The 24,988-nt window shown below is 46.3% G+C and overlaps 1 protein-coding gene across 2 annotated transcripts in view; it reads left to right on the forward strand.

Annotated features, from left to right (window-relative positions):
* MED14 (mediator complex subunit 14) overlaps positions 1-24,988 on the forward strand; it is an 801,766-nt gene that overhangs the window by 252,109 nt on the left and 524,669 nt on the right. For both annotated transcript variants that reach the window (XM_069204216.1, XM_069204217.1), the window contains exon 14: positions 7,561-7,755. In XM_069204216.1, the coding sequence (XP_069060317.1) occupies positions 7,561-7,755 (195 nt within the window). The remainder of the gene's footprint in view (positions 1-7,560; positions 7,756-24,988) is intronic.

Raw genomic sequence — 24,988 nt, forward strand, 5'->3', positions numbered from 1 at the left:
TAGATTATTTATAGCACCAAACGCTTTTTCTCAAAACTATATTGCACCAGTCCTTGTACAAACTGTTGCCTATAAATCAAAGAAATGTGCAGCCGGATATACTTTTGTTACTGTCCCTCTAAGGCTCTTGGATCTTCCACTACCATTGATACTTTGTACTGGCATTTACCTCATAGTCAGTTCTGTTTTTCTGGCTTGTGTGATTCGGATTTTAGAAACACACCAGCTGTTTTCATATTGCTTTTTCCGAGTAATTTCTCGCAGAATCCACCTTTTTTCATTTTCACTTTACATCTTTCATATCTAGAGTGTATATAAATACTTTTATTTTGCTTTCTTTAGGGTTCTTGCCGTCCCTTTTTGTTACGCACGTCTTGTGGGAGGAAGAAAGAAGCTCTCTCAGTCCCACTCTAACTGTGTTCAGTTTATCTTTGCCTTCTAGCTGGTGCCTTACGGTCAGTAGCACATTATGTCCCTATAGAATGGCCTTTGCTGACACTGTTTAGAACATCAGAAGAGCATGTCTACTGTTATGGAGATCTTCCACTCATTCCTTACAGACCTTGTTTGTTGGATGTGACCCTTTAATCTTACAGTGGGCTTCTGTCCTCTGCAGTGCGTTAACGTAACGAGTCACTGAAACATCACCCTGAGATGACAGCTGAGGCCTTCTCATAGCTGTTGCTTCCCTGGATCCTTCTCTTTGCCACAGCTATAGACAGGCAATGCATTGTGTTCTCTGTACAACACATCCAACAATATGGTTCTCTGAGAACCCTACTGCTTGAGCTGGTCACTGGGCCTACTTTATGCTTCCCCCCCCCCCCTAGCCCAATTATGCAGATCTTTAGGGTTTTGCAGAAAGTTTGAGAGAACAGCATGCAGGTGCTTCTCATTATCCCAAAGGTTGCAACTTGGAATTCCAGGCAGAGTAGATGTCTTGCATCATGATGGTGGCTTGATGCACCCGTAGTCCTCAAACACTTTGACTGCATGCACTAATACTTTTAGCCTGCCGTCAGAGGTAGGTGATGTCTTTAAGGCTCATCAGTCAGATGTTCTGCACTCTACACTGTACTTAATTAAACATGGTTTGGAGGTTTCTACTGTGAAGGGTACTTTGCTACGCCTTCTACCTTCTCATGCATCTCCAACCGGCCTTCCTAGTTGAGATGCCTCTGGTGGGCCATCTGCCAAAAGGATTGCTATGTATTTCTCTGCTCATGCCTTTTTTGTTCCTCAGTGGGTTTTAAATTTTGGTCTTATGTTTCTCATTGCATCAAGGTTCAGACTGTTACTCACCTACTCTTTCTGCTGACTTTTGCTCATACAGCCTGAGAAATGCAGGCTGTGTCAGTCTGGTAGTCATTTACTGTATTTTATCCAGACAACCTGGTCCTGCATACTTTCCCCTTTCTTCAAAGGTGGTGTCACTTGTATGTTTCGTTCTTTGCTCCTCCTTATTTGATCTAGGTCCAGCCTTGATCTGGCAGGGTAGATGAACACCTGTCTTTTGGTTTAAAGCAGTGACCAAGCATACTTTTTTACAGATTTTAAATTGTGCTTTAAGATCTCTTACTCGCTGGCCACTAAACCTCAGGTTGGCATTGGATTGTACTCTTGCAAAGGCAGTGAAGCCTTTTACTGTATCTAGCAGGCCAATGGTTTGATATTTAATGGGGTGCTGTTGGGTTTTCACTGCATAATTTTGCCAAGTAATACAGCTAAAAGGGTTATTGTGCATGGTTTCCTTGTTTAATTGGGAGAACCATGTCCTACCATCCACAGTGCTGCTTTGGGACACATTGTTACCTTAAGTAGCAATTTAGTAGTGGGTAATATGTATTCCCAGAGATTCCTCATCACCATTCTTCCTCCTTGTAGGAAAGTGCCCCTTTTTGACATGGTCACCCCCACTGTTTGCCTGGTATCTGGTGCAGTTTTGACTGAAAACGCACTGACAGCCTGCTAACTAGGTCCCAGTGCCAGATCTCATGCCCTAAAACTGTGCAGTACTTTGGCCCCCCATAAGTCCCTAGTAAATGGTACCTAGGGCATGGGTACCAAAGAGGGGTCCCCCAAGGGCTGCAGCATGTATTGTGCCGCCCTCAGGGACCCCTCACATAGCACATGTGAACTGCCATTGCAGGCTGCATGCCTTGCCGCAGCTAAAAGTGAAAACAAGACATGGCACACAGACAATGTACCATGTCCCCTAACACTGCATGCAATATTATGCCATTTTAAGTAGATGTGCTGGACACTGGTCAATACAAGTTCCCCAGCCACATGATGGCTTTCCCTGAAGATAGGGATGTTTGGCATCAAACATCTCGTATTAATAAACCCTCACTGATGCAAGTGACGGATTTATTAATACATGCACCCAGTGGGCACCTTAGAGGTGCCCCCTGAGAAACCTGCCATTTACCTGTGTGCTGGCGGATTGGTTCTAACTAGCCGCCACCACCAGACACGTTTCTAACCTCGTGGGTGAGGGCCTTTGTTCTCGAGCCGACAGGAACAAAAGCCTACTCTGGTGGGGGTGCTACCACACCCCTCTAAACTGGATGAGCTGCAAATCTTGACTGGCAGGACACTTAGTGTTCAGAGAGGTGTGTCAACCCCTCAGGTCAGTCCCATCCCTAAGGTAAGCTGCCTGACGTGGACACTACATTTAAATATTTGCCTTCTTGGTGTTGGCAGAATTAGGAACTCTGGGATAGGGTTATGCCCACTTCCCATAAGAAGTGGTCACATAAGGGGTGTAATGACCACAGCAGTACGTAGCCCATTGACTACTAACCTACACAGTCCAAAATACCCCTACATTCAGTGTAAAGAAATGGCTTCCTGTTGCAGTTACCCCCCACTTTTTGCTTGATACTGATGCTGACTTGACTGAGAAGTGTGCTGGGACCCTGCTAACCAGGCCCCAGCACCAGTGTTCTTTCACCTAAAATGTACCGTTGTCTACACATTTGGCACAACCCTGGCACCCAGGTAAGTCCCTTGTAACTGGTACCCCTGGTACCAAGGGCCCTGATGCCAGGGAAGGTCTCTAAGGGCTGCAGCATGTCTTATGCCACCCTAGGGACCCCTCACTCAGCACAGACATACTGTTTGCCAGCTTGTGTGTGCTGGTGGGGAGAAAATGACTAAGTCGACATGGCACTCCCCTCAGGGTGCCATGCTAACCTCACACTGCCTGTGGCATAGGTAAGTCACCCCTCTAGCAGGCCTTACAGCCCTAAGGCAGGGTGCACTATACCACAGGTGAGGGCATAGGTGCATGAGCCCCATGCCCCTACAGTGTCTAAGCAAAACCTTAGACATTGTAAGTGCAGGGTAGCCATAAGAGAATATGGTCTGGGAATCTGTCAAAAACGAACTCCACAGCTCCATAATGGCTACACTGAATACTGGGAAGTTTGGTATCAAACTTCTCAGGATAATAAACCCACACTGATGCCAGTGTTGGATTTACTAAAAAATGCACACAGAGGACATCTTATAGATACCCCCTGTATTTTACCCAATTGTTCAGTGCAGGACTGACTGGTCTCTGCCAGCCTGCTACTGAGAGACGAGTTTCTGACCCCATGCGGTGAGAGACTTTGTGCTCTCTGAGGACAGAAACAAAGCCTGCTCTGGGTGGAGGTGCTTCACACCTCCCCCTGCAGGAACTGTAACACCTAGCAGTGAGCTTCAAAGGCTCAAGCTTCGTGTTACAATGCCCCAGGGCACTCCAGCTAGTGGAGATGCCCGCCTCCTGGATCCAGCCCCCACTTTTGGCGGCAAGTCCAGGAGAGATCATGAGAAAAACAAGGAGGAGTCACTGGCCAGTCAGGACAGCCCCTAAGGTGTCCTGACCTGAGGTGACTCTGACTTTTAGAAATCCTCCATCTTGTAGAAGGAGGATTCCCCCAATAGGGATAGGAATGTGACCCCCTCCCCTTGGGAGGAGGCACAAGGAGGGTGTACCCACCCTCAGGGCTAGTAGCCATTGGCTACTAACCCCCCAGACCTATACACGCCCTTAAATTTAGTATTTAAGGGCTCCCCTGAACCTAAGAATTTAGATTCCTGAAACTACAAGAAGAAGAGGACTGCTGAGCTGAAAAACCCCTGCAGAGGAAGAACAGAAGACACCAACTGCTTTGGCTCCAGACTTACCGGCCTGTCTCCTGCCTTCCAAAGAAACCTGCTCCAGCGACGCTTTCCAAGGGACCAGCGACCTCTGAATCCTCTGAGGACTGCCCTGCTTCAAGAAAGACAAGAAACTCCTGAGGACAGCGGCACTGCTCCAAAAGAACTGCAACTTTGTTTCAAGGAGCAGATTTAAAGACTCCTGCAACTCCCCGCAAGAAGCGTGAGACTTGCAACACTGCACCCTGCGACCCCGACTCGACTGGTGGAGAACCAACACCTCAGGGAGGACCCTCCGGCGACTCCGAGACCGTGAGTAACCAAAGTTGTCCCCCCTGAACCCCCACAGCGACGCCTGCAGAGGGAATCCCGAGGCTCCCCCTGACCACGACTGCCTGAACTCCATTTCCCGACGGCTGGAAAAGACCCTGCACCCGCAGCCCCCAGCACCTAAAGGAACGGAACTCCTGTGCAGGAGTGACCCCCAGGAGGCCCTCTCCCTTGCCCAGGTGGTGGCTACCCCGAGGAGCCCCCCCCCCCCTTGCCTGCCTGCAACGCTGAAGAGATCCCTTGATCTCTCATTGAAAACCATTGTAAACCTGACGCATGTTTGCACACTGCACCCGGCCGCCCCCGCGCTGCTGAGGGTGTACTTTTTGTGCTGACTTGTGTCCCCCCCGGTGCCCTACAAAACCCCCCTGGTCTGCCCTCCGAAGACGCGGGTACTTACCTGCTGGCAGACTGGAACCAGGGCACCCCCTTCACTCCATTGAAGCCTATGTGTTTTGGGCACCTCTTTGACCTCTGCACCTGACCGGCCCTGAGCTGCTGGTGTGGTAACTTTGGGGTTGCTCTGAACCCCCAACGGTGGGCTACCTTGGACCAAAAACTGAAACCTGTAAGTGAATTACTTACCTGTGAAACCTAACAATACTTTACCTCCCCCAGGAACTGTGAAAATTGCACTAAGTGTCCACTTTTAAAACAGCTTATTGTGTTTTATGTAAAAAGTATAAATGTTAATGTAATGATTCAAAGTTCCTAAAGTACTTACCTGCAATACCTTTCAAATGAGATATTACATGTAGAATTTGAACCTGTGGTTCTTAAAATAAACTAAGAAAATATATTTTTCTATAACAAAACCTATTGGCTGGATTTGTCTATGAGTGTGTGTTCCTCATTTATTGCCTGTGCGTATGTACAACAAATGCTTAACACTACTCCTTGGATAAGCCTACTGCTCGACCACACTACCACAAAATAGAGCATTAGTATTATCTCTTTTTGCCACTATCTTACCTCTAAGGGGAACCCTTGGACTCTGTGCATGCTATTCCTTACTTTGAAATAGCACATACAGAGCCAACTTCCTACATTCAGTTTTTAGGGGAGCCCCTGGCACCAGGAAATCAGATTCCTGCCGACTTGCGAAGGACACTCAAGAGCTGCAAAAACCAAGACTGAGGAAGAAGCACCTGACTTGGCTGAAGCCCTGCCGGCCTGTCTGCTGTGCCTCCAAAAGCCTGGGAGGACTGCTTGCCCGCCAGCAGGAACTCCAGTGGAGCAGCTTCTCTGCATCCTGTAGGCACCCCAAGAGACCTAAGAGGACTCCGGACAGCTGAAAACCGGACACCTGAAAGCACCACTGCATTCATGCCGCCTTGCCCAAGCTGAAGTTGGCCAACGGTGCCAACATGGTCTAACAGCCCCACAGAGACAGAGCCCACCTTGGACTTGCCCGCTGTGGACTCCCCAGTGCTTCTTGCAGCCTCTTCCCGCAGTCCCACCTCAACCATGAGTGCTCCAGTGGAGAAAACCAGGTGCCTTAAGACACCTCTGCCCCCGCCACCCCTGGCCCGTGGAGAAGAGGACCCAAGGTCTCCCCACATCCCGAGCATTTCAAGATTTTAACCTACCTGTTGGTTTCCCCTCAACTGGTCCCCCAGTCCTCACCTGCAACCTCTTTTCAACCGGACTGATCCCCTTTGACTAACATCGGGCACCAAATACCTTACTACACCTCTGAACCCAGACACACCAGTGCCGCCGGGTGTGAACTGTTGGTGTTGTCCTGACCTTCGTGCAATACTTACTTTAAGTCCAGGAGATTGATCCCGTAAGTCGCTGTACTGTACCTGTTAACATTGCAGCATCCAAAAAAAGTTGCACCGTCAACTTTTCAAAACTAAAGATTTTTCTTGCAAAGCATACCTACCTGACCTTATTGATTCTGGTGCCTAAATATATATAAAGATTCTTTTGTCAGGAATTGAGTGTGTGTGTGTTTGCAGATGTCTAACACTCCTCTCTAATGAGCCTAAGGCTTCTTGACCACACTACCCCTAATAGAGCACCTTTGGATTGCTAGCTCAAGCCCTAGTCAACTGGTAAGGGAACCCCTGGACTCTTTGCACAATATATCTCATTTTGATGCATCATATAAAGAGCCAGCTTCCTACACTCCCTTGATAGGACGGTGCCCTTTTTAAAATGATTGCAAGATATACAACTTGCTACATTTGTTGTTTTTATTGCCTTTTGTCCTCAGCCACTTGTGTTTCCTCTACATATACCTCACTTGGAGTCAGAATAGAGTAGGAAACTGATGTCATACTCCTCTATGTAGGTTGTCATTTTAACTTTCCAGGAAGGTAATGTTGTGTGGCGTCCCCATATAGCACTAGCGAGCTGTTGCCAGAGAAGTTTTCTGATCCAGCCTGGTTATGGTTTGAGAAATCTGCAGAAAGATTTTACATCCACTTGTAATATGGTTACTGAAGATAAGTATCTTAGCAATTGCTTCTTCACTGTGGATCTGTTATTCTTGCAGTCTTTACTTTTCTGCCCAGAAGTTGGTCTATCTCCAGTACATTTGCATAATAAAGTAGGTGGCAGATGGCAGTTTCTTGACGGTACCTCCATTGTACCTAAATAAAGATTAGCTTTCTGTTTTTCTTGAATTTCATTGTGTAATCAGAACTTACATGGAGTTTGCCTTCCTTGTTTTAGTTCAGTAGTGGCATTTTTGGTTTGTTTTGAAATAATAATTGAAGTTTCTTTTATGTTTTTTTACATGTTACAAGAAAGACAGTTACATGTAACTTCTATTAAACTAGCCATTGTTAAATGACCTTAGAGATGAAAATATGGATAAGAAAAAATAAAGGTTAAAGATGATGTATGTGATCCCACTATGGTACTGATTTGGGGTGGCTTTTAATATGTGTCACTGTGTCATAGGTTTTGGCAGATCTCAAAAACTATACTGATATTAATATTTTTGCTGCATTTTGAAGCCACAGTGTAACAGTGTACATGTAAGCCTGAATTGTTTTGTCTTTCTTAATTAGCCGAACATAACATTTTAGGGCTTGTCTTAAGGTTGGTAATTTGCATTTTTTTTTATAGGTTGTTGAGATGTTTGAAGTTCCCAACTGCCCAACAGAATTGGATTACAGTTACTACTTTCTGTCTGTGAGCCATCCAGAGGGAGATGATGGTCCTCTTACTGCTCTTTTACTTCAGAAGTTCAAGCCAAATGTGGAAGAGCTGGCTCAAGACCCTAACAATGGGATCCCACCAAAAACTGGAACCAAGAGGAAGGTATAACTATTAAGTCAGCACATAGTTCAGCTAATTTTTCTTACACCTTAATTTCAGGATATATTTATATATGAGCAAACACATTAAATAAAGTGCAATTTTTCCACTACTTTATTGATGATTGCTGTTTAGAAGAATGTACTTTATTCAGTATTACATTTTTGCCTGAAAGTTGGCTTAGAAAATACAGGAAAAGCTAGAGGAAGAAGCCTACATTTTACTAGTGTAGACTGATAAATTCATGCATGCTTAAATATGAGACACTAGAGAAGTTGAATGCCTTGTGCTGGCAATTTGCCTAACAGCCTCAGTATTTTAGTTTTTGCTGGATTGCCCTTGCTGGAACTCTTGGCACCAGTGGTTCTCTTTCCCACAAGTGGGCATAGTCCTCTCTGCAGGCTTCTCAGGTGCAGTCAAGTCCTTGGCTCAGGCTCTCTTTGCTGGGTCTAGACAGCAGCAGGGCAGTCCTTCTGCCTTATTTGTAGTCCAGCAGCGATCTGATGACTGAGTGCTAACGGTGCCACTTTTATGCATTATTCTTGTTTTTTTGGAGAGGAGGACTCACTAGCTAATGCGATACAGGATTCCATGGAGCAACCTTTTCCACTTTTCATCACTTACAGGGGTTTGGCCAAAAAAAGAACCCTAGTACCCTTCTATGCCTAAATCTAAGATGGCTCTGGCATTTTTCTGCTGTGTAGAGTTCTAGGCACATCCCTAGGGTACCCAGCATAAGAAGCCACTTCTCCTGTAAAACCGGTTCTACCACAGGTTTTTCTCCTCTGGATGAGATGTCTGCTTACGTAAGTAGTGGGCAGGCAACGGTATGATCACCATTTGCTTAACTGAGGCCATTAACCTCTTTGAAGCTGGGCCATCTGTGACCACCGCTCAGTGGACATTCTCCTGGAGGAGGTCACACCTTCTTCTACCAACAGTCCTCTTTGTTCCCTGTTCTGATCTCTGCAATGAGTCATATTTAATGTAACAATTAATTTGATAAATAGAGTAATATCCTTGGGGGAGGGAGGGTCCCAAATGGAAGTTAGAACTTAGTGTGCTGGTTATTACAGCGCCATGTTAGTCAGTGGGAGCACCAGCCTTTATACAGTGAAAACAGCAGTTTTGCATTTTCACTGTGAGGGCATGTTAAACACAAAGAAACATGTCCTTCTTTTTAATATTTAAAACCCTGCCTAGTGGGCTACCAAGACCTTTCCACAGGAGTGGCTTATTAATGTCAGAAGTGAAGGTTTTGACCTGAAAAAAGTATTTATTTTGCCATGTCGAATTGGCAGTTTTAATGGTGCTCGATTAGTGTGCATGTGGCAGGGATAGAGTCACATTTTTACCTCAGTCACTGTAGTGGTGGCACAATTAAGTGCTGCAGTTCACCCGGGGCATTTAACTTACTAGCAGTTGGTATCTCTTGTACCATATACTAGGTGCCAATAGATCAGTTAAATTTGCCAGTAGGGTAATAGCCAATTGTACACATACTTTGGGGGTCAGAGCACATCCACTGGGGTTTGGAAATTGGGGCCTGGTGCAATTTGGAGTCGAAAACCCAGCAGCATCAGTCTAAAAACCTGGGTGGTGATCATAGAAAAAAGTCACTTTCCTACACATGCCAGTAGTAGCAGCGTTCCTGCACAGATGATGATTTATGTTTACCCATATCTTGGTGATAGGCCCATAAAAGTGACCTCCGAAGCGATGGTTTTCCAAGATTACAACTTCAGTATCCAGTTAATTCACCATCTTAGATTACAGATCAATCATCAAAACTTGAATTTATCACCAGTTTAGATTCTCTATTACCTACAAGAAACCCTAAACACAAAAGCAGGACAAGTATCTTCATAGGAAGAGAAAGTGTCTTCCATTATGGAGAAATATAATCAAATTCCTCACTCTCCATCCCCTACTGCTAGACAGTTTTCTTCCATGCTATGTGTGATTGCATCTTGCATTTTTCTAGTTTCAAATGCATTTTTCTAAATGAGATTCCTTAAACAATGCAAGGAAGGTCATTAGAACCAGCAGAATGGTGGCTGGAAGACAAGCTGATACTCTCGTTTAAAGCCAAATAATTAACTCAAGTGAAGGTATCAGAAAAAGAGTTTAAGAGACTCTTTCCCACCAGAACCTTTATTCTCAGTCAGTAGTGATGGGTGCGCCTCTTAGAGGCTGAAGAGCCTGTCTGCAAGACTTCATGAAAGAGGGCTTGTGGTCTGTCTCATGGATAAAGCAGAACTCAAAGTTGTACTTCTAGCATTGGTAGCTTTTGATCTTTCTATAACTACAAACCAATTGTTGATTCAAACAAACAACACAACAGCAGTGTATTAATTAAACAAACAGGGCGGAACCAGATCCAGAACTCTTACCTCTGGAAGTTCAAGCAGTATGGCATTGGCTTCTTGCAAGACAGTAGTCCATTCAAGCAGTACATCTGTTAGGTCTCCAGAATTGCTGAGCGTACCTCCTAAGCAGTTATTACAATGAAAATCACGAATGGGAGATAAGCAACAACATCATTCAAGATATCATACGGGACTGAGGTGATCCACAAATAGATATTTTTGCGACCAGACCAAACACAAAATGCCCATGAACCAAAACTGCTTGTGTAATGTCCTTTTGATGAATTGGTCTGACAGATTTCTGTACGGTTTTCCTCCTTCCCCTGATTCCCACAGTACTCAGAAAGCTGAGTCACCTCATATTGAAAATTATTCTCATAGCTCTACAGTGGCCAAGACATTGATGGTTCCCAGATCTCCTCTTTCTGCGTTAGTACCACACAAAAACTGCCATGCATATCAAATCTTGTATCAAAGATCCAAGGGAGAATACATCATCCCAACATACAAACATTGAATTTGGCAACATGGCTCCTGAGTTGGAACAGTGAGTTCACCTAAATTTAACTCAAGATTGTATGAATATATTTCAGGAAGCCAAACGACTCTCCTCAGGAACAACATATAATACCAAAAGGAAGAGATTTGCATATGGTGTTCGAGGAACAAATATGATCCAATTTGTTATTAAGAAGATTTAATCATACCATACTTACTACACTAGGGCAATTTTGAAACTGCATTATTCCTCCATTAAAGCTCACCTGGCTGCAGGGCCAGCAAACAGAAAGGGTCCAAATTAAGTCATTTTTTTCTTAATCCCAATGATGAAAGACTTTATGGAAGGTTTTAAGAAAAACTTTCCTCCAAGATTGGAGCCTTCTCCTCCATTGGACCTGAATCTATTTATTTTTAAACTAATGGCTCCGTCCTTTGAGCCTATCTACAAGGTGATGTTGCAGCATCTGACTTTGAAAGTGGCTTTTTTGATAGTTATGACATCATCTAGAATTGGTCAGTGGTCTTGAAGATTTATATTCATTTGAACCTTATACATTTTTCCATCGTAATAGTTGTTTAGGAACAAGTCTAGGTTTTCGACTCAAAGTGGTCTTGGATTTTTATATTAACCATGCTGTTTTGCTGCTTGTTTCCTTCCTTAATCGTTCCACTCCCGCAGAGAGCTCACCACACTCTAGATGTTAGACGAGTGCTAAAATTCTATTTAGATAGGACAAAGACTATAAGAAGCACTAATTACCTGTTTGTCAATTATGGATCCTTCCATTCTGGTATGGCATCTACCATACAAACCATTGTTAAACGGATAGGTTCCTGTATTGTTATCCACAAGCCAATGAACCTCTTTCCAGGTAAACTTAGGTGTCATTCAGTGAGAGAGAGAAAACAGTAGCTGCTACTTGTTTGAAGAATAACCTGTTACAAGGTATTTGTAAAGCTGCCACATAGGCATCTGTCCATTCGCTCACTAATGATTGATTTGATTTGGATATTGGATACAGATGGTAGAGCTGACATTATAGTTTGGCAGACAGTTAAAAAAAAAACATACTTGCCTAACATAGTGCCTTTAATTATTACAATGGTATTTGTTAATTTCCTTGCCTGTTACTGACGTTTGCTTTGATGGATAAGCGTGCCAATCCTATTCTACGTTTGACTATCAGTGGGGAATCCTACAAAGCAGAAGAAATGTTGCTTAATGTAATCATGGTTTTGCAGCGTCAGTATTTTCTGGATTCACAGACTGTGCGTTATTTCATCATCTGGTGGTTTGGGTCTTGTGTTCTCTAACCTTTTCGTCTTTTTTAGTCCTTCCTTTGTTTTTGTTTTGATTGTTTTTGGGCGTTGACAGATATTCCCATTTGGTGCTTCCTGTGACGTTGTATCCCCTCCTCCACAAGCTTGCACCTTTCATCACCATCTCAGAATAAGTTTTTCTGCAGTTGGGTCTGGATGCATGGCTGAAGGCTCTCCAACATTAGGAAGAAAAACCTTCAAGAAGTTTGTCGGAGAAAACCAAAAGAATCACTGATTTGGAGATGAACACTGGAAAAGAGGTACCATAGGAAGTGGAGAGAAAAAAGGTGGAATTTCCACAAGGGAATTTTTTTACAAAAATACGAGGTCGGGGGCTCCCCAGATGGCCTAGAAGGAGAAGACTCCATTCTATTTGTGCCCAAATTGCCAACACAAATTTGCACAAAAGGATCCATACCCAGTTTGCAACCTTTGTCTGCCCTTTGAACATAGAAGCGAAGACTGCATTACCTGCGCCCTATTCACATCTAAGGTGCTGAGGGTGAGATGAAGGCAGAGAAAATCACACAAGAAGATGCAGGGGCAGTGTTCTACACCATCCCTGAGAGCTGGGGCTAGCGAGCGACAAGAATAGAAATGTCGCCGAAGGTGCTGAGGAGGAAACATTGAACGCTGACTTATGGTGTGTTGACGTCAAGACCCAGGCAACCAAGAAAAGACCGGTGGTAAGAGAAAGTGAAAAAATGGCCTGAGTCACGAAAATCTGACTCTATGCAGTCAAAGAGAGCCTGGGTGTTGAACCACTCGCCAGCCAAAGGCAGACCCAGAGACTGAGAACCTCACAGATCCTTGAAAGTAACACATCTGGAGGAAAATCTCCTGAAAAATCCCAGTCATCGAAGGACAGTCAAGAGAGCAATGCTTCTATGCCGAAAAAGAAGGCTCGAGAGGTCTTGACGATAGACAGATCGTCAAAGGATCCCTCAGTGTCAAAGAGGAAAACCTTGTTGATGCCAAAGACAGATCAGCGGAAATTGAAAGGACAAGGAGACACCTCAAGGCTGAAAAGCTGTCTTACTCCATAAACATAAGGAATTTGATGAATCCTTAAAGGGAGTTCAAATCCCATCTAAGACATTGAAACAGAAAGATCAGGGCGAAAAACCACTGAGTAAATTGAGTCCTCTCTGATGCCAGAGCCTCAAGAAGAAGTGGGGGGAAACCTTCTAGAAGGAAGAAGAGGAACAATTACAGGTCTTGTCTCAGGGCTCAGGAGAGTCAGAGTATACTGAGTGCCAGTGGCAAGACCTGGAAGCAGAATGTCCAGAAGAAGCTGTCGACACCTATCTGTCGAGGCCGTCACCTACCGACGACATTGGAATTTATAACCAACTAATCATGAAGGCTGCTGAAAAATATCCTGTTCCCTTCTGGTGACACTCTTACTATCTCAAGCCAGAAACCATTTCTTGCCAATGCTTCCAAGGGTCCTAGATCAAGGGAGAGAGGCATTCAAGGAACCTGCCACTTGTGGTGCTGTGACTCCAAAGGCGGGAAAGAAATACAAGTTCTCATAGAAGGACCCAGCTTACATCAAGGGTTCAATGCCGGCAGATTCCCTCATCACTGCAATAGCACATAAAAGGGCCAACTTCCCTTCAGCATCTGGACCACCTCCAGATAAGGAGAGTGAGAGAATAGACTTCTCAGATTGAAAATTCGAACGTAGTGAAGCAAATCAGAGGCACATCACAAACTAATGCCTTAATGAATATACATGCCTACCAGGATTGGGAGGAAATGGCTGACCTAATAAAACTCCTTTCAGAGCAGTACAAGAAAAGGGGTGCACATTCGGCAGAAGAGGCTAAGAACATTGCTAACATCTGCCTGAGATCAGCCCTTGATGTGGCGGACACCTCAAGCTGTTGGTGGGGTTCACCTTACACAGACAATCATGACTGCAAATATCAGGGTTCAAACCTGAATTACAGACCAACATCCGAAACACCCCATTCAGTGGGGAACAACTGTTTAGGAGCAAATTTGACAATACATTAAATCAAACAAAAAAAGACAGTGAAACAGCATGGTCCATGGGGGGGGCATTGCAGTTCAGAGGAGGTATGAGAAGAGGGGCCGTATAATCACAAAGGCCTACAATATGTGGCTTCCCAACAAACATTTCAGGGAACCAGTCTCACACCAGCACCCCAACAACAATGACAATTCCAACAACAAGGACACCTGACCTTTTGACAGAAAACAAGGTGAAGAAGACGGTTTCACAGAGGCGGTGTAACCCCCACCAGTAAGTAACTCCAAGAAGTGGGAGGCAGAATAAAAATCTTCCTCCAAGACCGGAGGAAGATAACGTCAGATAAGTGCATCTTAAATGTCATATAATTTGGATATTACAAAGAGAGGTTAATGACACCTCCAGCCGTAGGTCCAAAAAGAAGGTACGTTCAAAAGAAGAAACCTCAAATCTACACAGAGGTGAAGAAATTGCTGGGAAAGAGAGCGGTAGACAAAGTCCCCAAAACAGAAATCAACAAGGGAAATTGCTTAAAATATTTCCTAATAGGTAGACGGATCCATATGACTAATCCAAGATCTTAGGTTCATAAACATATTTATAAAAACACAAAGATTCAAGATGACAACCTTACAGAAGATTATCCCATAATTGCAAGAAGGGGACTACATGGCAACGATACATCTGAAGGATGCTTGCAAAGCACAAACAATACCTGAGATTCATGGTAAACAAATCTCCCTACCAGTTCATAGTGCTGGCATTTGGGATAAAATCAGTAGCAAGGATCTTCACAAAGTGTGTAGCAGGTCACCTCAGAAGACAAGGGTTACATGCCTATCCTTGTCGGGAAGATTGGTTTGTAAGGGCAAACTCGTGCAAAAAGTGCAAAGAGCATATGCACAGGTAATAATGACAATATTCATACTGGGTTTTTCGATAAACCTAGAAAAATCGTCATCACCAAAACAGGAAAATATGTTTCTGGAAGCAAAGATCCATTCGGTACATGGGAAAGTATGTTCCAGTGAGAAGAGAATTCAGTTGCTGTTGTGGGAAACTTACCTTTAGCAGACGTGACAAGCTCTGACAGTTAGGATTGTGGGGAAGCCGAGGCTTGTACGGCAGCCAATATTTCATCGTCTGGTTTCGTTCTAGAACGAGTTACTGCAGCAACAATCCATCGCTACTGCTGATTTGGCTGCTTCACCAGCTAGTGTATTGCCAGCAACGTGTGTTCCAAGGCATTGGTGTCCAAGTATATGTACAACATGGACATTTAGTAGCGTTTCATTCAGATCCGCTACTTTCCAAACAGAAGTTTGTGTTTGATGGTATTATCTTTGGAATCTCTGAACCCATTCTGAGACCAGTAATGTAGATATTCATTGAAGGACTGGACGCAATAGTACGAATCACAGACAATCAGTTTTAGATGTGCAGGATCTGTATGTTCCAGTGCCATCACCAGAGCCTTTAGCTCTGCTAGATCTGCAGTGCAATCCCCTAGGGTTTGTGTAAAGGTATGTTGTGGATAGTATTTACTACCCTCCATATAGCCGCTTAAGACTGCGCAAGCAGCGGAATATTGATGCTTAGTGCCTATTGCAGGTTGTGCTGAGCCATTGGTATACATGACTCTTTGATATTGATCAATAGGCAGTGTATTTGCCGGAACTGGGTATTCTAGTCCATATTGCAAAAATTCTTGAGTTTGTAACTTTGGGTCAAAAATACAGTTCACATCAGAGACGTTGCCCATTTGATCCAATGTGGATGTAATGCTTTAGCGTTTGGAACGCTGCTTTTGGTGACAGCCTCAGGTGCTGGAATTGGAGATACAAAAATAATGCGTTTCCCCTGGGCTAGTGGTCTTTCTTTTATGACAGCTATCTGAACAGCAGTGAGAATTTTCTCAGTGGGAGCAAAACATTATTCTGCTGTAGAGTACAAATGTGATTTGTATGCAACACCCTCATTGAATGTTAAATAGGTGAAACCAGTGGCACCAGCAATTACTCTGATGACCAGATGATTTTTACTGCCCCTTGTGTGTAAATGTTGTGCTGCAAGCATGTCTTGTTGCAATACTCTGAGAGTGCGTGTGTTAGACTGTGCAGAACTTACTGGGAAAGTCAGGCCGTATTCAGTCAAATAGAGGTTTTATGCGTGATGCGTAATCTGGAATGTATGTTCTCCCAAAATGTAGAAAACCCAATAGGGATTGGAGTTTTTTTAATTGTATTTGGAGGTTGTTACTGTGCACATTTTTCTAAGAATTGTGGGTCTAGGCTCTTTCCTTCACTTGATAATTCATATCCCAGAAACAGAACGCTACGGAAGGCCATTTTTGTTTTCTTGAAATTGAATTTGTAACTGAATTCGGCAAATCCTACAACAGTGCGGGCTACCCATCTTAGATGTTGCAGTAATTGATTGTCTGTAGGGTAGATATTATCTATATAGGACAATGCTTCAGGGTCGTGCAATATTGAAGTTACACGAGTAGCGAACAGTCCTGGGCTGTTCTTGTACCCCTGTGGTAAACAACATAATTTGTTCTGGGAGCCTAGTGCGCAGAAACGTATTAATTCTCCACTGTCAGGCACTATATTTTGGCAGAAGAAGCCATTGTGTAGATATAGTGTGCACAGAGTCCAGGGGTTCCCCAAGAGGTTTGATAGAGGCAATAATATATAATACCACTGCTATATTTGTGGTAGTGTGGTCAATTATTGCGTCTGTCAAGCCTCTTGGGGAACCCCTGGACTCTGTGCACACTATATCTAATTTATATATGGTATACACATAGCCAGTTTCCTAAATTGGTGGATCAGCGGTGGGGTCTAAGACTTTGCATTTGCTGAACTACTTAGCCAATACCTGATCACAAGACCAAATTCCAAAATTGTCATTAGAAAATTGATTTTTGAATTTTGACTATTTTCCCAAATTTTTAAAAGTCCTGCTAGCATCTCTTTTTTAAGTTTAAACGTTTTTGTAAAAGTTAGGATTTAAGTACTAGAAGTAGTTTTTAGTTTCTTAAAAAGTAATCCCAACTTTTAGAGACATAATGAGTAACTCAGAGGATATGGTGATGGAACTCAATCTCACCCGTTACCTGCATCCAGGGATGACAGACCTAAGGTCCCTCTGTAAGTTAAGAAAAATGTAAACTGGGTCCAACCCTACCAAGGTGAAGCTCCAGGAGCTCTTGGCAGAGTACACCAGGGACCACCCTACTGAAGGGGAAGACCTCCCCTTGGATAGAAGTTGGGGATCCAGGAGGTAGAACTCCCCCCTCCTACCCTAACTAGGGAGATCAGGGTTCCAAGACCCCTGTCTCCACAAATCATACTCATTGGTTCTTCCACAGGGGATTCCAGTCCCTCTGGGAACATTGAGGACAGCCTCAATGAGGAGGACATCCTTTTTAGCAAGGATGGCCAAAAGATTAGCTTTAGAGAAGCAGCTCCTAGCTGTAGAAAGGGAGAGAGCAGAAGTGGGTTTAGCACCCATAAATTGTGGCAGCAACATAAATAGGGTCAGAGAGAATACTGACATCTGAAAAATCCCCAAAGGGATTGTTTCAAAATATGAAGAAGGTGATGATATCACCAAATGGTTCACCGCTTTTGAGAGGCCTTGTGCAACCAGAAAACTAAACAGATCTCACTGGGGAGCTCTCATTTGGAAACTGTTTACTGGTAAGTGTAGGAATAGACTACTCACAGTCTCTGGTAAAGATGCAGAATCCTATGACCTCATGAAGGTTACCATGATTGAGGGCTTTGGATTCTCAACTGAGGAGTACAGAATTAGATCTGGGGGGGGACTCACAAAATCTCCTGGGTTGATTTTGTTGACTACTCAGTTAAAACACTAGATGGTTGGATAACTGGCAGTGGAGTGCATGACTATGATGGACTGTTTAATTTATTTATGAAAGAACATCTGTTAAGTAACTGCTTCAATGACAAGTTGCATCAACATCTGGTAGACCTAGGTCCAATTTCTCCCCAAGAATTGGGAAAGATGGCAGACCACTGGGTCAAGACAAGGGTGACCAAGACTTCCACAGGGGGTGTCCAAAAGAAAAGGGTCACAAAGCCTCCCCAGGGGAAGGGTGGTTAGACATCCAAGGACCAAACTAAAGAGTCTTCTCAAGGGCCCCAAAAACCTGCTCAGGAGGGAGGGGCCTGAGGCTCTTCACAGTCCACAAGTGGGTGTAAGGGTAAAAACATTGTTCACAAGAAGGCCTGGTGTCACACCTGTAGACAGCATGGACACCAAACTGGAGACCAGGCCTTTCCCAAGAAAAGTCCCACAACTTCTACTCCAGTTAGCATTGGAATAGCCAAGTGTGATCAGCAGTATGCCCAGAGCAAATCAGAGTTCACACTGAAGCTACTTTAGTCTCTGAGGGTGGAATGGATATAGCCACACTAGGTGCCTGGCCGCCTAACATGCACAAATACAGGCAGCAGCTCTTGATAAATGTGACAAAGGTAGAGGCCCTCAGGGATACAGGTGTCAGGGTCACCATGGTGACAGAAAATCCTGTTTCCCCAGGACAGTATTTGGCTGGACAAACATATCCAGTCACCAGTGCTGACAATGAAACTAAGGTCCAACCCATGGCAATGGTGACTTTACAATGGGGAGGGGTTACTGGCCTGAAACAGGTAGTGGTTTTTTCTGCAATCCCAGTAGAATGTTTGCTAGGGAATGATTTGGAGTCCTCAGCATGGGCTGAGGTAGAACTTAAAACCCATGCAGCCATGCTGCGTATCCCTGAACTGGTTTGTGTAAATACAAGAGCACAGAGCAGAGCACAGGGTAAAAAGAAGTGTTAGAGCCTGGAATAATGGCCCAACCTTCCATGGGAAACACTAAGAGGACTGGGGGACCAGCCGCTGTATATCAAAAGAAACAGGACCTCTCTTCCCAGGAAGATGTCCTATCCCCTGAGGGAACTGAGTCCATGGAGCCGGAACCTTAAAAGTAGAGCTCTTGGGCTCAGGGGGACTCTCAAGGGAACAGCTGTTCCAGGGACAAAAGTCACACTCTTGAAGGCCTGAGACAGCAAGCTGCTGAACAGGAGAAAGGAGATGCCAGTGGCTCCCACAGGGTCTATTGGGGGGGATGGGCTCCTTTACACTGAGTCAAGAGATCCCAAACCTGGTGCCACTAGGAAAGTGGTAGTGCCTCAGGAATTCAGAGAGTGTATCCTCACTTTTGCCCTTGACATCCCCCCTAGATCGGCATTTGGGACCAAGCAAGACATGGGACAGATTAGTGAACCATTTCTATTGGCCCAATGTGTCCCAGAAAGTAAGGGAGTTTTGTAGCTCCTATGTCGCCTGTCAAACAAGTGGCAAGACAGTTGGCCATCCAAAGGCCCCCATAATTCCACTTCCAGTGTTGGGGGTCCCCTTTGACAGGGTTGGTATGGACATTGTGGGTCCACTTGAACCTCCCACAGCCTCAGGGAACCAATACATACTGATAGTAGTGGATCATGCTACCAGATACCCTGAAGCAATTCCCCTTAGGTCAACTACTGCCCCTGCAGTAGCCAAGGCCCTAATCGGTATCTTTACCTGAGTGGTTTCTGACAGAGGCACCAACTTCATGTCAGCTTACCTAAAACACACCGCACCTTATCATCCACAAACCAATGGCCTTGTTGAAAGATTTAACAGGACATTGAAGAGCATGATCATGGGGCTCCCTGAAAAGCTCACAGGGAGATGGGATGTCCTCCTGCCATGCCTGCTTTTCACCTTCAGAGAGGTGCCACAGAAGGGAATAGGGTTTTCCACCCTTTGAGCTTGTGTTTTGCCATCCTATAAGGGGGCCACTAGCAGTTGTAAAATAAAGCTGGGAGAGACCTCTCCATGAGCCTAAACAAGATGTGGTGGACTATGAGCTTGGCCTCCGCTCAAGGATGACTGAGTACATGGAAAAGGCATCCAAAAACCTTGAGGCCCGGCAGCAACTCCACAAATTGTGGTATGATCAAAAGGCTGCAATGGTTGAATTCCAACCAGGACAGAAATTCTGGGTTCTGGAACCTGTGGCTCCCAGGGCACTTTAGGACAGCTGGTGTGGCTCTTACCCAGTGCTTGAGAAAAAGAGTCAGGTAATTTACTTGGTGGACCTGGGCACTAGCAGGACACCCAAGAGGGTGATCCATGTTAACCGCCTTAAGCTCTTTAATGATAGGGCAGATGTAACTATGCTGATTGTTACTGATGAGGATCAGGAAGCAGAGAGTGAACCTCTCCCTGACCTCCTCTCAACTGACCCTAAGAATGGGACAGTACATGGTGTGGTCTATTCAGACACCCTCTCTGCCCAACAGCAAGCTGACTGTAGGTAAGTCCTAAAACAGTATTGTAAGGAAATGCCTCCTTGGCATGGTTACCCCCTGACCTTTTGCCTTTGCTGATGCTATGTTTTGATTTGAAAGTGTGCTGAGGCCTGCTAACCAGGCCCCAGCACCAGTGTTCTTTCCCTAACCTGTACTTTTGTTTTACACAATTGGCACACCCTGGCATCCAGGTAAGTCCCTTGTAACTGGTACCCCTGGTACCAAGGGCCCTGATGCCAGGGAAGGTCTCTAAGGGCTGCAGCATATCTTATGCCACCCTGGGGACCCCTCACTCAGCACAGACACACTGCTTGCCAGCTTGTGTGTGCTGGTGAGGACAAAACGAGTAAGTCGACATGGCACTCCCCTCAGGGTGCCATGCCAACCTCACACTGCCTATGCAGTATAGATAAGTCACCCCTCTAGCAGGCCTTACAGCCCTAAGGCAGGGTGCACTATACCATAGGTGAGGGCACCCGTGCATGAGCACTGTGCCCCTACAGTGTCTAAGCAAAACCTTAGACATTGTAAGTGCAGGGTAGCCATAAGAGTATATGGTCTGGGAGTCTGTCAAACACGAACTCCACAGCACCATAATGGCTACACTGAAAACTGGGAAGTTTGGTATCAAACTTCTCAGCACAATAAATGCACACTGATGCCAGTGTACATTTTATTGTGAAATACACCCCAGAGGGCACCTTAGAGGTGCCCCCTGAAACCTTAACCAACTACCCGTGTAGGCTGACCGGTTTTAGCAGCCTGCCACACTCGAGACATGTCGCTGGCCACATGGGGAGAGTGCCTTTGTCACTCTGTGGCCAGTAACAAAGCCTGCACTGGGTGGAGATGCTATCACCTCCCCCAGGCAGGAGCTGTAACACCTGGCGGTGAGCCTCCAAGGCTCTCCCCCTTTGTTCCAGCACCACAGGGCACTCCAGCTAGTGGAGTTGCCCGCCCCCTCCGGCCACGGCCCCACTTTTGGCGGCAAGGCCGGAGGAATTAATGAGAAAAACAAGGAGGAGTCACTGGCCAGTCAGGACAGCCCCTAAGGTGTCCTGAGCTGAAGTGATTCTAACTTTTAGAAATCCTCCATCTTGCAGATGGAGGATTCCCCCAATAGGGATAGGAATGTGACCCCCTCCCCTTGGGAGGAGGCACAAAGAGGGTGTACCCACCCTCAGGGCTAGTAGCCATTGGCTACTAACCCCCCAGACCTAAACACGCCCTTAAATTTAGTATTTAAGGGCTTCCCTGAACCTAAGAATTTAGATTCCTGCAACTTAAAGAAGAAGAGGACTGCTGAGCTGAAAAACCCTGCAGAGAAGAAGAAGACACCAACTGCTTTGGCCCCAGCCCTACCGGCCTGTCTCCCTCCTTCAGAAGAAACCTGCTCCAGCGACGCTTTCCCCGGGACCAGCGACCTCTGAATCCTCAGAGGACTGCCCTGCTTCCAAAAGACCAAGAACCTCCCGAGAACAGCGGCCCTGTTCAACAAAGACTGCAACTTTGTATCCAGAGGAGCAGATTTAAAGACCCCTGCAATCCCCGCAAGAAGCGTGAGACTTGCAACACTGCACCCGGCGACCCCGACTCGACTGGTGAAGAAACAACACCTCAGGGAGGACCCTCCGGCGACTCCGAGACTGTGAGTAACCAAAGTTGTCCCCCCTGAGCCCCCACAGCGACGCCTGCAGAGGGAATCCCGAGGCTCCCCCTGACCGCGACTGCCTGACTCTGAAATCCCGACGCCTGGAAAAGACCCTGCACTCGCAGCCCCCAGGACCTGAAGGATCGGAACTCCAGTGCAGGAGTGACCCCCAGGAGGCCCTCTCCCTTGCCCAGGTGGTGGCTACCCCGAGGAGCCCCCCCCTTGCCTGCCTGCACCGCTGAAGAGACCCCTTGGTCTCCCATTGAAACCTATTACAAACCCGACGCTTGTTTGCACACTGCACCCGGCCGCCCCGCGCTGCTGAGGGTGTACTTTTTGTGTGGACTTGTGTCCCCCCCGGTGCCCTACAAAACCCCCCTGGTCTGCCCTCCGAAGACGCGGGTACTTACCTGCTGGCAGACTGGAACCGGGGCACCCCCTTCTCCATTGAAGCCTATGCTTTTTGGGCACCACTTTGAACTCTGCACCTGCCTGGCCTGAGCTGCTGGTGTGGTGACTTTGGGGTTGCTCTGAACCCCCAACGGTGGGCTACCTTGGACCCCAATTAGGTGGTTTACTTACCTGCAAAAACTAACAGTTCGATGGCATCTGTCGCTGTAGATACGCATGTTCTGCAATAGCTCGCCATCTGGTGTTGGGCCGGAGTGTTACAAGTTGTTTTTCTTCGAAGAAGTCTTTCGAGTCACGGGACCGAGTGACTCCTCCTTTTGTCTCCATTGCGCATGGGCGTCGACTCTATCCTCGATTGTTTTTTTTCCGCCATCGGGTTCGGACGTGTTCCTGTCGCTCCGAGTTTCGGAACGGAAAATTAGCTAATTTCGGAAGATTTTCGTCGGTATTGTTGCGTTCGGGATCGGCGTACTTACATTCAACACCGCATCGAAGATCGAAGAGCTCCGGTGCCCTTCGGGGTAGTTTTTTCGATCCTCCGTCGGGGCCTGGTCGGCCCGACCGCGTGCTGAAGAACGCCGATGGAACGGACCCCGTTTCGTTTCTGCCCCAAATGCCACAATAAATACCCCTACACAGACCAACACTTGGTCTGCAACCTGTGCCTGTCACCTGAGCACAGCGAAGACACCTGCGAGGCCTGTCGTGCGTTCCGGTCCCGAAAAACACTCCGAGACCGTCGAGCCAGAAGACTTCAGATGGCGTCCGCACCGACAGCCCAACGGGAGTTCGAGGAACAGGAAGAGGAAGGTACCTTCTCGATCCAAGACTCCGACTCCGAAGGATTCGACGATGCACAAACCGTGAGTAAGACGTCGAAAACCACACAGAGAAACATTTACAAGGCCCAGGGGACGCCACTGCCACCAGGCCATGGCTCGACCCATAAATTCGGTGACCGACCATCGGCACCGAAAAAGGCCCAAACAGTGCCGAGATCGTCCGACTCCGGTCGAGACACCGGCACGCAGCCTTCTCGGGACCGAGAAAGTGCTGGAGACAAGCCTCGACACCGTGATGCCGGTGTGGACACGGCTCGACGCCGAGACAGCGGCACAGAAACAGATCGACGCCGAGAGGTTTCGGCCCCGAAAAGGAAAAAAGTCACCTCGGAGCCGAAAAAACACGCAGACAAAGTTTCGATGCCGAAACAAACTGCAAGCGACCCAGCTTCAGGCTCTTATACAGAAGAGCACTCGCTAACCTCCCAAATGCAGAAGCATAGGTTTGAGGAAGAGCTACAAGCAACTGATGTGGACCATACGCAAAAGCGTATCTTCATTCAGCAGGGGACAGGAAAAATAAGCACCCTTCCCCCCATTAGGAGAAAGAGGAGGTTGGAGTTCCAGACGGAACAAACACCACAACCAAAAGTGGTGAAAAGAGTTACACCACCACCCTCACCTCCGCCCGTGATTGACGTTTCACCAGCACAAACTCCATCACACTCCCCAGCTCACACCACCATGAGCCAGGGTGACCAAGATCAGGACGCATGGGACCTATACGACGCCCCAGTGTCAGATAACAGTCCGGAGGCATACCCTGCGAAGCCATCTCCACCAGAAGACAGCACCGCGTACTCTCAAGTGGTGGCTAGAGCAGCACAATTTCACCACGTAAGCCTCCACTCAGAACAGGTCGAGGATGATTTCTTATTCAACACACTCTCCTCCACCCACAGCTCATACCAAAGCCTGCCTATGCTCCCTGGTATGCTCCGCCACGCAAAAGACATCTTTAAGGAGCCGGTTAAAAGTAGGGCAATCACACCAAGGGTAGAAAAAAAGTATAAGCCGCCTCCTACGGACCCGGTTTTCATCACTACACAGCTGCCACCAGACTCTGTCGTTGTAGGAGCAGCTAGGAAAAGGGCCAACTCTCACACATCTGGAGATGCACCACCCCCAGATAAAGAAAGCCGCAAGTTTGATGCAGCTGGTAAAAGAGTCGCAGCACAAGCTGCAAACCAGTGGCGCATCGCGAACTCCCAGGCACTACTTGCGCGCTATGACAGAGCCCACTGGGACGAGATGCAACATCTCATTGAACATCTGCCCAAGGACTTACAAAATAGGGCAAAACAAGTGGTTGAGGAGGGACAGGCCATCTCCAACAACCAGATCCGCTCCTCCATGGACGCTGCAGATACAGCTGCACGGACAATTAATACATCTGTAACTATCAGAAGGCATGCATGGCTCCGAACGTCTGGATTTAAACCAGAGATTCAACAAGCAGTTCTCAATATGCCTTTTAATGAAAAAGAACTGTTCGGTCCAGAAGTGGACACAGCGATTGAGAAACTCAAAAAAGATACGGACACTGCCAAAGCCATGGGCGCACTCTACTCCCCGCAGAGCAGAGGGAATTACAGCTCATTCCGTAAAACGCCCTTTCGAGGGGGGTTTCGGGGTCAAAGCACACAAGCCAGCACCTCACAAGCCACACCGTCCAGTTACCAAGGACAGTATAGAGGAGGTTTTCGGGGACAATATAGAGGAGGGCAATTCCCTAGAAATAGAGGAAGATTCCAAAGCCCCAAAACC

This window comes from Pleurodeles waltl, chromosome 8 (assembly GCF_031143425.1).
Source record: "Pleurodeles waltl isolate 20211129_DDA chromosome 8, aPleWal1.hap1.20221129, whole genome shotgun sequence".
Lineage (NCBI taxonomy): Eukaryota > Metazoa > Chordata > Amphibia > Caudata > Salamandridae > Pleurodeles > Pleurodeles waltl.